Source organism: Condylura cristata, unplaced genomic scaffold (assembly GCF_000260355.1).
Source record: "Condylura cristata isolate star-nosed mole 26May11 unplaced genomic scaffold, ConCri1.0 scaffold00006, whole genome shotgun sequence".
Classification (NCBI taxonomy): Eukaryota; Metazoa; Chordata; class Mammalia; order Eulipotyphla; family Talpidae; genus Condylura; species Condylura cristata.
The window spans coordinates 2,941,916-2,953,227 of record NW_004567107.1 but is presented as its reverse complement, the minus strand read 5'-3'; the positions used below and the strand labels follow the sequence as shown (position 1 = coordinate 2,953,227).

The window sequence follows — 11,312 nt, the reverse complement described above, 5'->3', positions numbered from 1 at the left end:
TCCGAAAGAGCCTCGCGGCGCCCCCTCCCCTGCCCGGCTCCCTCCTCTCCTCGCCGCGGGCAAAACCACCCTCCCTGCCCCGCGCTTCCCACGGGGAGAGGGGGGAGGGGAGAAAAGGCCTGGGAAGGGCGGGAGGAGCGGAGGGGGACGGTTAGGAGCGGCCCGCGCCCCCCGCCCCTGTGTTCTCGCGACGAGGCTCAACGAGCCGGGCCGGGTACAACAAGTCTGTCCTCCGACGTCAGGGGTCATTAATAACCAATTAGGAGGGTCACTGCGGCTCCTATAAAGGCGCAGAGATTTAGCCAAGGGGAAGACGGTCCGGCCTGGTGTGCGGGCGAGCGGCGCCGCCGGAGCCCCTCGCGGTTTCTCTGCAGCCGACCGCCTCCGCCCGCACCGCACCCCCTCCCGCACCGCCTCCGCCTCCACCCCGTCTCTCCAGCCCCCCGCCCGCCCCTGCCCTCTCTGCAGATTCCCCGTCTCTCGAGCGAGCGCTCTGCCTCGCTCCCCCTGTTCCCTCTCCGCCCAGCCACCCTCCGCCTCCCACTCCTCCGGTCTCCTCCGGTGCCGCGTTCTCCTCCTCCTCGCTCTCTTCCCACTCCTCTTCCGCCACAGCGCTCTCCCCTCTCTCCTCTGCTCCCCAGTCGGCCCGGCCGTCCGTCCCCGCCGCCGGCGAGCTCCGGGGCCGCCCATGATGGGCTCGGTGCTCCCGGCCGAGGCCCTAGTGCTCAAGACGGGGCTGAAGGCGCCGGGCCTGGCGCTGGCCGAGGTCATCACCTCCGACATCCTGCACAGCTTCCTGTACGGCCGCTGGCGCAACGTCCTAGGCGAGCAGCTTTTCGAGGACAAGAGCCACCACGCCAGCCCCAAGACAGCCTTCACCGCCGAGGTCCTGGCCCAGTCCTTCTCGGGCGGTGAGTGGAGCCGTCGAAGCCCGCGGGTCCCTCCCGGCGGCCCGATTCCCCGCAGCCGCTCCCGCTCGCCTCCGCGCCCCACAGGCCCCTCGCGCCACAGCTGCCCGGGTGGCTGCCCGGCGGGCGGGCGGGCGGGCAGTGGCTCACCCCGTGCGGCTCCGGCTCCGCGGAGCGCCCGGCTGCCCGGCCCCGCGGCGGCAGCGAGCTCCCGCCGGCCCGCACCCCTCGGGGCCGGCGGGTTCGCGGCATTTAAAGCCTTACTAGGCGTGTAATAGCAGTTGACTCGAAAAGAAGGGCTTTTAAATTCATTTGGTTAACTTGGGCTTGACCCGCGAAAGTTCCCACTTAAACCGAGAACTTTAAAAGGCAGCGGGGATTGGGGAGGGGGCGGTGGGCGGGCGGGCAGGGAGAAAAAGCCGCGCAGAGAGCGAGGGAGAGAAAGAGAGAAAAGTTTCTTTTCTTTAAGATGTCTCAAGTTCTTATTCCTCATTCATCAACCCGCAAACAATATCTTTCCCGGCGCTGGCATCTCTGCGCGTCGCCCTCTTCCCCCTTCGCGATTTCTGTTCCTCTCTTAATTTACCGTGAAGACTAATTCCACTTCCATTCACGCTATGTCAACCATCTAATCCCCGCTTTTTGTAAGGGGAATTCCTCGGCCCCTTTTAAACAAGTCCCCTCCGCATTGAGCTACAATTTACTGCTACAGCATTCTTCCAGGGCTAATGAATTTAGAATTAGCAATTTCTTTCGAATGGAGCCGAATGAATGCGATCACTTTAACAGCGTGACAAATTGCCGCCCGGCTGCAATGGATACCGTTTAACCCCCCTTTCAGTCGGCCGGCTCCCCGGGTATTTTCCCAGGTAGCTTAGAGGGGAACCTTGTAAGACCGGAGGCCGCCCCTGCGCCTCACCGCCCCCACCCTGGCAGCCAGACCCGGCTGGGGACGGCGCCCAGAGAGGAGGCTTCAGGCTCGCCTGGGTTCTCGCACCGCCCTTCGGGGCTCCCAGGATCCAGGGCCAGGATCTAGGGCGCAGCACCCAGGCACGCACCCCAGAGACCAGCCGTGGCCCATGTTTCTTTAGAGTCTCGGAGGCCTCACACCCCCGTTCCTCGTACCCCAGTTCGTCAGCCCACCCCGACGGGCCTCCCAGCACCTGGAGTCGAGTCGCTCTGTGCGTTTCCACAGTTCCCACAGTGGCCTCAGAACCCACAGGGGAGGAGAAGGGCAAGAGTTGGGGTTGCCTGGCCCTCCCCATAGAGCGACCTGTTTACCAGTGGGCCCACTAGGCACTGCGGCCCGGAGTCCAACTTTCCTCGAGGCGTGGAGAGACTGAAATTTCGTGAAGATACTAATATGTCCCCGCCATACATGTTAGAGTCTCTATTCCCTCCACACCTCCCGAAATGCTCGAACAGACACACCTGGATGACTTATCTGCAGAAGGGGGGGTTGGGTCTGGGGTGGGGCAGATGGCGCTGCCGCCTGCCCCAGCTTAGAACCCCCAGCCTAGGGCGCTAACCCAGCCCTCCTGCCCCTGACCAGAGGTGCAGAAGCTGTCCAGCCTGGTACTGCCCGCGGAGGTGATCATCGCTCAGAGCTCCATCCCCGGCGAGGGCCTGGGCATCTTCTCCAAGACGTGGATCAAGGCGGGCACAGAGATGGGCCCCTTCACTGGCCGGGTCATCGCCCCTGAGCGTGTGGACATTTGCAAGAACAACAACCTCATGTGGGAGGTATAGCAGCGCCAGGGCTGGGGCTCGGAGGGGGTGAGCGGGGTGCAGTGCGCCCCTGGCCCAGGATGACTTTGCTGGCGAGGTGGGGCAGAGGGCCTGGCCCAGCCAAGTGAGGCGGACCCACCCACCCAGCCGTGCCGGAGGGTCCTCTGCAAACTGGAAAACTGACCCCTTCCTCTGGCCGGTCCTCTGCATTGCTGGGGGCCCCAGCTCACAGAGCCCCAGAGCCACCCAGGCCTGTCCTGGTCTGCAGAAAGCTGGAAGCCACCCCCGGGGCCTCTCCCAGTCACCCGTGTTCTCTCTCTCTCTCTCTCCAACCCAACCCTGGTCTGGGTGGAGGGGACCAGAATGCAGAATATGGAGGTCTGACCGCGCTTCTCCACCCAGAGTAATGACCTTGGAGTAATAACCGTGCCTGACTCGGCACTGAGTCAGCTTCCCGAGCCGGGCCGCCCTCCCCAGGTACCCCAGGAGCTCTCATTTATTATCCTCGTTCCACAGATGGCACTGAGGGCTCCAGTCTCCAGTCCTAGCTTCTGACCCTCCTTCTGGGCAGATGCCGGAGGGGTGGGGGTGGGGGCAGGCTGAGGACGGAGCTGATCCCAAGGCACCACCTCTTCTTGGGGCTTTCTCCCTGCAGAGGCCAAGCTGGTGCATCTTCCCCCCATCTCATTTCCCTGCACCCCCAGAGCCCCCACCCGGCCCCACCCAGCAGCCCTGGAGGAGCCAGCGTGGCCCATCGGCCAGTGCTCATAGGAGCCGCAGAAGGACCAGGCTGGCCCACGGCCGCCCTGACCTCACCTCCCTTTCTTCCTCCCCTAGGCCTGTTCACCTTGTTCAGTTCTTGTCTACTTAAGGAGGGGGGGGGTCCAACTTGAACCCCGAATACTCTTGGTAAGGCCCACGAAGCCAGCTGAGATGGCACATCAGCCCGCCTTCCCTCTCCAGTCTCCCATGCCCCCCGGAGGCCCTGACCGGGCCCTCTGCAGAGTGTGTCTATGCCTGGCACGGAGTCTGACCCTGCCTCGGGTGGCATGAGGGCCACAGCCCTACCTCACCTGGTCCCGATTCACCTGTTCCCAGGTGTTCAATGAGGACGGCACGGTACGCTACTTCATCGATGCCAGCCAGGAGGACCACCGCAGCTGGATGACCTACATCAAGTGTGCCCGGAACGAGCAGGAGCAGAACCTGGAGGTGGTCCAGATTGGCACCAGCATCTTCTACAAGGCCATCGAGGTGGGTGTGGGCAGTTGTGTTGGGCTGGTGGGGGGCGGGGGATGGTGGCTGGGGCCGCTGCATTCTGTCCGGTGTAGCTGGAGGGGTGTGGACGCTGGCCCAGCGGCCCTGCCGAGCTGCAGGAAGTCTCGGTCTCTGGGTGCATGACCTCATGGCAGGTGCTGGACTCGGTGCCATTGTGAATGTCACGAGCACCTCGACAGTGAGGCCCCGGATGCCCACGGAGGGTGTCTGGGCTCAGGCATCATAAGGAAACAGACAGCCAGATGCGGGTGGAAGCCCGGGAACGCGCTGGGCCTGCGCCTCCCAGCAGTTGTGTCCTTCACTCTGCCGCCCTCAGTGCATGGCCCCAACATGTGGCATGGCCCCGACTCTGGTCCCAGCTGTCCCCGGGCCCTGGGGCACAGTGTCACTCTGCACACCTGCCTACGAGTTAGCGTCTTTAATCCCGCATGTCTAATCCACACCAGAGGATTCTGAGTCACCTGCCAGGTCTCGCACGGTGGAGGCACACTCGGGAGCCCTACAGGGAACGTGGGGGTCAGGGGGCAATGCCGGAGAAACGTCTCAGAGGAGAGAGCGAGAGGTGTCTGGCCCTAATGTTTCCCCAGTGCCCCTAGGGGACTTGACTGAGTTTGGGGGTGGCCTGAAGGAGCTCCCCAGGGCCGAAGAATGACCCTGGAACTGAGAGCCCTGTCTTTCAAAGGCCCAGGGGCTCTGGAAACTTCTGGAATGAGGACAGGTTGTCTCTCAATGACAGGCCCTGGGGAATTTCCCAGGTTGACAGCAGAATAACCTTTGCCTGGGTCCTGGTGAGGCCAAGGGGTGTGTCCCACAGGGGTGCACCTAGGGAGACCCTGAACGTGAAGGATGAGGAGGGGGAGCCCTCCCCAGCCTCGGGGGCCCACTTAGATGGGGTGCCATAGCACCTGGTGGGTAGGACTGAAGCCAGGCCTGGGACAGAGGGCCACCAGCTGCCCCCACATTGGAGCAAGGCCCCCCGACATCTGGAGTGCGTGGATCCCCACTGCCCTCAGATCTCCACCGCTCTCTGACCTCTGCCCGACACACCTCACACACCTACAGCACTGTGTGGCCGTGCGGAGCCCCGGTGGGCACCCTCGTGCGGGTCTGTGCACGCAGGCAGGCCACAGGCCCCCGGGAGGCTTCATGATCTTGGCAGAAGGGCTCCAGGCGAGGCGACCTGGGAGCCTGCGCGTCAGCGCTGTGCAGGTCACGCTGGTAAAGGCTGAGCAGAGTCAGGGGCCGGCAGTGGACGTTCACGCGGAAATGTAGAGTCGGGGGCAGAGTGGCTGAAGAACATCTCCAGGGAGGGTGTGAATTTGTGCGAAGAAAAAACAAGGTCGCGTGTATCTGATCGGGAACTTCAAAGAGGACCAGCACGAGGGTGCCCACCGGGGCTCCACACGGCCACACAGTGCTGTAGTGTGTGAGGTGTGTCGGGCAGAGGTCAGAGAGCGGTGGAGATCTGAGGGCAGTGGGGGTCCGCGCACCCCAGATGTCGGGGGCCCTTGCTCCCACGGGCAGGGGACCCCCTGGACTGCACAGCTGGAGGCCGCAGATGTGGCCCCTCGCGCTTCCACTTTCCCGAGCCCCGCAGAGTCTGAGCGAGGGGCGGGGCGGCAGGGCGGCAGGGCAGCACCCCTCTTACTAGAACCAGTGAGGTTCCGCGGCTTTTCGGTGCGGCGCTTCTCTCGACCTGCGGTGAGACCCCACTTTTGGCACACTGCGAGTTGTGACCGTGGGCTGAGGGGCGGGTGGGCCCTCCAGGCCCGCCGCGTTCTGACACTGCCGGAGCGCCCCGCCGTGTTTCCCTGTGTGCGCGCTGGCCTGGCCGGGAGAGCGGCCTCCCTGCGGCCCTTTCTCGCCCCATAGAGCCCACCCGGCCCCCAGGAGGGATGCCTTTACTGGGAAGCTCACTCAGCGTTGCCGGGGCCAGTCTTCCACGGGCGCACAGTGAGGGCCCCACGGGGAGGCGGCAGGTGACCCAGGCAGCCCCCCACGCACTGTACCCGCAGAGGAACGTGTGAGAACTCAGGGGCCGAACGCGGGTGTTTCTGGAACGTGACTGGCACGTAGTGAGAGTGGGACCCCGTGTGAAGAGGCTTCTTGCGGGTGGCGAGGGTAGGAAGGGGGTGGCGGTGGGCGGGGACCTGGCTTTTCCGGAAAGAGGAAACCCAAACTGGCCACCCAGGAAGCCAGACCTTTCACCCCAAAACTCAGCTGGGAAAGTTATCATTTTGTAGGTCTACTTTATAATTCTGGATTTTGTGATTGGGAAGAAAATTCCAGCCTTCCCTCCCCTTTTGACGCGAGTCCCGCGGCGTCATCCCTGCCACTTTGCGCCTGGATTCCCGCCACTGAGGGGTACGGCCTCGGAGCCCCGGCTCCACGGGGACCCACGGGGTGCGGCTAGCTCAGGGACCCACCCCGGCACGAGGACTGGCCCCGGCCTCTGCAGCTTCTTAAACAGGACGTTCCCCGCCCACCAGGTGTCTCTGTCTAATGGTGATGGCAGGACAGGTGGGCGGGTGGCAAGCTGTGACTGCCATCTAGGCCTGTCTGACCCCAGGGCCGGGCCCTCGACCCACGCGCCGGGTGCATCCCTGGCCAATATCTATTTGCTGCAACTCTATTAATTGGTGTGTCGGGACATCTGTGTACAGTGGAAACTGATATTCGCCCAGATGACACCGAGGCCCTCCCCGGCTAGGGCTCTGCTCTGCGGACGACGCGGGCGGGGCGTCAGAGCCTCCTGGGGGCTTGTTCATTAGCATGACACGAATGGATCTTCGCGAAACAAACCTGCGCCCCATCACTTTCCACGTATAATAAAAACTCAGGAACGCGCAGCCGTTGAGCGCGTAGGATAGTCAGGCAGCAGGTGCAGGCTGTGGACAGAAACGGGCGGCGACCTTCCCCGCGTCCGGTGCCTGGATGTCAGGCAGGGCCGTGACATGGGCCACTTTGTCCCTGCCTGTCCTGTCCTCAGCCGGCGCGCATGCCTGGAGAAGTGAACCTGCAGGGGGCACCGGGTGCTCAGGTGGTACCAGGCTCTCAGGTGGTACCAGGATCTTGGGGGCACCAGGTTCTCGGTGGTACCAGGTTCTCAGGTGGTACCAGGCTCTCAGGTGGTACCAGGCTCTCAGGTGGCACCGGGCTCTCTGAGACTGTGTGGACGGGCTCTCTGAGACTGTGTGGAGTCTGGCTGGGCCACGTCGGAGATGTTCAGGCAGAAACAAGAAGTGCTGTTGAGGGTCGCTGCGGGTGGGGGACCGTGCCCCTCTGCTGCTGGGCATCAGCTGGTGGGTGCGGCCTCTCACACGAGCGGCCTCGCAGAGACGAGCCCGCAGCTCCCCAAGCTTCCCTGGCCTTGATCTTCAGGGACGTGGCGAGGGGTCACAGAGCAGGCAGAGGCCTGCGGCCGGGGTGAGCGGTTCCCACTGGCTCCCCAGAGCTCTAAAGGGCTGAGCGAGGGCCGAGGCCCCGGCCTCCGTGTGGATGGGCTGGCTCGGGGGCCGTAGGCTTCTCCCCGCCTGGACAGGCGTCACTCTGGACTCCAGCGTATTCTCTTGGTAGATCTTCTGTCTTAGAAACAAATCCTTGTATAAAATAGCGTGCGCTTCTTTATAGAAAACCATGGGCTGTAGCACACGGAACATGAGGTCACCTCATCCTGCCTTATCGCACTGCCCCGCACAAGCCTTAAGTCAGCATTTGAAAGACAGACTCAGAAGGACATGTCTGGACGCCCAGAGCGCAGGAGAGGTCCTTTCTGGCACACACCCCCTGTGTCTCTGCGCCCCCTCCCATGCTTTAATTAATTAGTAAAACGTTAGCGTGTTGTTCAGAGGTGCTAGTGGCTAGTATTGAAGCAGGGCTGCTCCGCTCTCCGCCAAGGCCCCAGTTCCGCCTCCGGGGCATGCTGGCCCCCGCGCTCACTGCCCGCTGCTCACACTGCCTCAGATTTAATAGTGACCCTCGGCGGCCAGCCACACGATGGGGCCATACTGAGCAAGATCCCCAAGCGAGGTCCCCAGCCCGCAAGTGGAGTGGAGATCAGGGTGATCCTCTGGGGGGTCACTCACCCTCCCGTCCCACATCTGTGCTGCCTGGGGGAGCTGGTGTCCCCAGCGTGGGGCTGGTGGGCCTCTGTGGCTGCTGGACTCGGAGGGTACGGCCCGCCATGCTGTGCCGCTCACTCGGGGAGGCGCCCTCAGGGCAGTGACCGGCAGCTTTCTGCCAGGGAAATTCTGGTAAGCGCTTGCTCGCCCTCCGTCCAGTCCTGTCCTCAGTGGTGCGAGAGCTCCAGGTGTTCCTGGCCCCCGAGCAGCCAGAGCCGGCGCTCCGTCACGGGCCCGGCCCTGCAGTCCTGTCCTGGAGTGGGCGGCTCTGACGGCCCAGGAGCCTGCTGGCTTTAGAGGGACGGCAGGTAGCCACGTCTGGTCTGTCTGAGCACAGACGCCAGGGGGCTCCCAAGCAGAGTCCCAGAGCCGGGCACCTCAGGCTGGTGCTACGCCAGCCCCACACTGGAGGCAGTGTGGGCCCCAGGCTCCCTGCTGAGGGCTGCCCGCAGCTCCTTCACAGCGGCCTCATCTGGAGTGTTTTACTTCCAGCGGCTTCTTGACTCAGGGACTCACAAAGTCCGGCTCCTCTGCCAGCCCGGCCCTGCTCCCCCCGACAGCGGCCGTGACCGGGCATGACCTGAGAGGCCCGGGGCTTTTGCTCTGGCGTCGGCTTCTAACCTGCCTGCTTTCTCTGTGCCACTGGCTCGTTCCCCTCGGGTCCCTGGACTCTATGACGTGCACACATGGACCCCCCCGGGCTGGCGTGGCCCCCTTTGCCTGGCTTCTCCCCATCACTGACCCTGAGGTTGACGCGACACCTTGGGGGTCTGTTGGGAAGGGGCCTGGAGACCCCAGGCTGTCTCAGGACGAAGGCAGCCGCCCAGCCCCACCCAGCCCCCTTCTCTGCTCAGAGGTTGGGGTGGGCAGAACGGCTGACTGATGGGCTCAGGCCCTCAGGCTCTGGCCAGGGGACGGAAGGTGTGGACAGGACACCTGAGTAGGCAGGTCTGCAGGCCAGAGCCTCACCGGAGCCCCGGCTTCTCTGTGCTCACAGAGGCCAAGGGAGGCCCTGCTTGGGGGTGATTTCAGACACCACTAGATGGAACCCCGGCCACCCTTTGCTCTTCCACTAAATGCAGACGCCCCCATCCCACCCACAAACCAGTTGTGGCTTTTGCCCTAGGTGGGGGGGCCTGAAGCTCCCCACTTGGGAGGCATAACTGGCTTTCATCAAAGGCCCGGGGGTCCATCCCAGAGTGTGGGATCTACGGTCAACGTGACCTCAGAGCCCTGTCTCCATTTGTGGGTTTCTCTGCCATAGCATAAGGGCCTGGTGGAGTTGGTCCAGGGCTAAACCCCCGAGTTTCCAGATGTGCATCTTTGAGCACCTGCCGTATGCGTGGAGCTGTGCAGGGAGCTCTGCTAGAGACAGGAGTGCACTGACCTGGGGTAGCCAGTAGGCACTTCAGCTGAGATGTTTCCAGAACATCCCGAGTACCAGAGCGTGCCCCACAGCCGTGTTCCTGGAGAACAGCTGCCTCAGCCCTGCAGACCCCACGGGCTGGCCGACTGACTGGCTGGCCGGCTGACTGGCTGCCCTCGGGAAGAAACGCTCCCTGGCTCCCTGCTCATGTGACGGGCTTGGCCTCTGCCAGGCAGCTCTGCTCTGTTGCTGTGAGCTTGCAGGCACTCGGGAGCCTTCCCCAGGCACAGCGAGGCCTGTGGAGAGCGGCGCAGAGGCGGCCATCCTGCCTCCTGTGTTGGAGCAGCTTGGGGGACGGGACGGTTGGGTGGACGGCCTGGGTGGCTGCATCTCCTCTCCAGCTGCGAGCCACGGGGGCTGCTGCCTCCCTGACCAGCCCTTTCCTCCTCCCCTGCAGATGATCCCCCCGGACCAGGAGCTGCTGGTGTGGTACGGAAACGCCCACAATACCTTCCTGGGGATCCCGGGTGTGCCGGGGCTGGAGGAGGAGCAGAAGAAGAACAAGCATGGTAGGTGTCCTGCATGGACCTGAAGGCTGGACGGCGGCGTCCAGAGGCGGGGCTGCGGGGAGGCCCCTGGCCTCGCACCGGTGCCACCCCCAGCAGCATCCAGCACGGAGGCCTAATTGTGTGTGGAAGGGGGTGTCCTGGAACCTGCTCCGGGCCTGGCGGTGCTGGAAGGCACTTCTGTTTTCTAGCCTCACAGACAGGGTGGGAGGGGCAGGTGGTGGGAGACCCGGCAGCAGGAGCAGGGTCGGGGTTTGGGCTTCGGGAGCCTGGATTGAGATCTGGGATGGCTCTGGCCTCAGCTGCCCTATGAAGCCTGAGTCCCTGCGGCTCTGCGGCTCTGGAGGCCGCTCTGCCTGGTCAGGGGCGGCAGGCTGGGGGAGGGAGGGTAGGTGCTCAGTGGAACCCGCAGAACAGAAGTGGGGCGCGTGGGCTCTGAGGGGACACCGATGAGCAGATAGTTGGCACCAGCTATCCAGCTAACCCTTACCTTGGCATCTGGTTGCCAGTAAGTATTCTTGGAGCCTGGGGTCCATGAAGTCGTGTTTACTGAGGCCTGGTGCTGCAGCCACGTGACACCCATTTCCCTGGTGCCCGCAGCAGGCTGGGGCGGGGCTGCGGTGACCTCCCCGAAAGGGACGTGCCAGGAAAGTTGGAAGCAGTTCTGATTCCTAGTGGGCTCTCAGTAAATATTTATGGTAGGAACACATGCAAGGCTGGGCGCCGTAATAGTTCTGCCATGGCCGAACGGCTGTTTTGAGCCCACCGAGTGCTCAGCACGGGGCAGCCAGCATTGTGGGGTGGCTCCCATTTCACAGATGAGAAAGCTGAGGTTCGTGAGGTTTCCAGACCCGCACCCCCAGGTTTGAAATCCAGCTCCTCTTTGACCCCAACCCTGGCCCTTGCGGCCCCTTCCAGGGTCCCCCATCCGCCTCCCCAAGGGCCGGGCCTGGGCGGGGGCGCCCGGTCCTGCCGGGCGGCGAAGGGTGCGGGGTGCCAGGCCCACCAGGGGGTTCTAACGGGCTGCTCTCTCTCCCCCCACCCGCGCCCCGTCGCGCCCCGCCCGCCCGCGCGCGCGCGCCAGAGGACTTCCACCCCGCGGACTCTGCGGCGGGCACCGCGGGCCGCATGCGCTGCGTCATCTGCCACCGCGGCTTCAACTCCCGCAGCAACCTGCGCTCGCACATGCGCATCCACACGCTGGACAAGCCCTTCGTGTGCCGCTTCTGCAACCGCCGCTTCAGCCAGTCGTCCACGCTGCGCAACCACGTGCGCCTGCACACGGGCGAGCGCCCCTACAAGTGCCAGGTGTGCCAGAGCGCCTACTCGCAGCTGGCCGGGCTGC

At 64.1% G+C, this 11,312-nt stretch overlaps 1 protein-coding gene across 1 annotated transcript in view; it reads left to right on the top strand.

Moving 5' to 3' along the window:
* The first annotated feature begins 244 nt into the window (after positions 1 to 244).
* The window catches only part of PRDM12 (PR domain containing 12), a 12,013-nt gene continuing 945 nt past the window's right edge, over positions 245 to 11,312 (top strand). Inside the window, exons 1-5 of the mRNA XM_012721200.1 lie at positions 245 to 911; positions 2,461 to 2,651; positions 3,735 to 3,890; positions 9,859 to 9,970; positions 11,052 to 11,310. Coding sequence (XP_012576654.1) covers positions 689 to 911; positions 2,461 to 2,651; positions 3,735 to 3,890; positions 9,859 to 9,970; positions 11,052 to 11,310 — 941 coding nt within the window. The 5' untranslated portion in view covers positions 245 to 688. The remainder of the gene's footprint in view (positions 912 to 2,460; positions 2,652 to 3,734; positions 3,891 to 9,858; positions 9,971 to 11,051; positions 11,311 to 11,312) is intronic.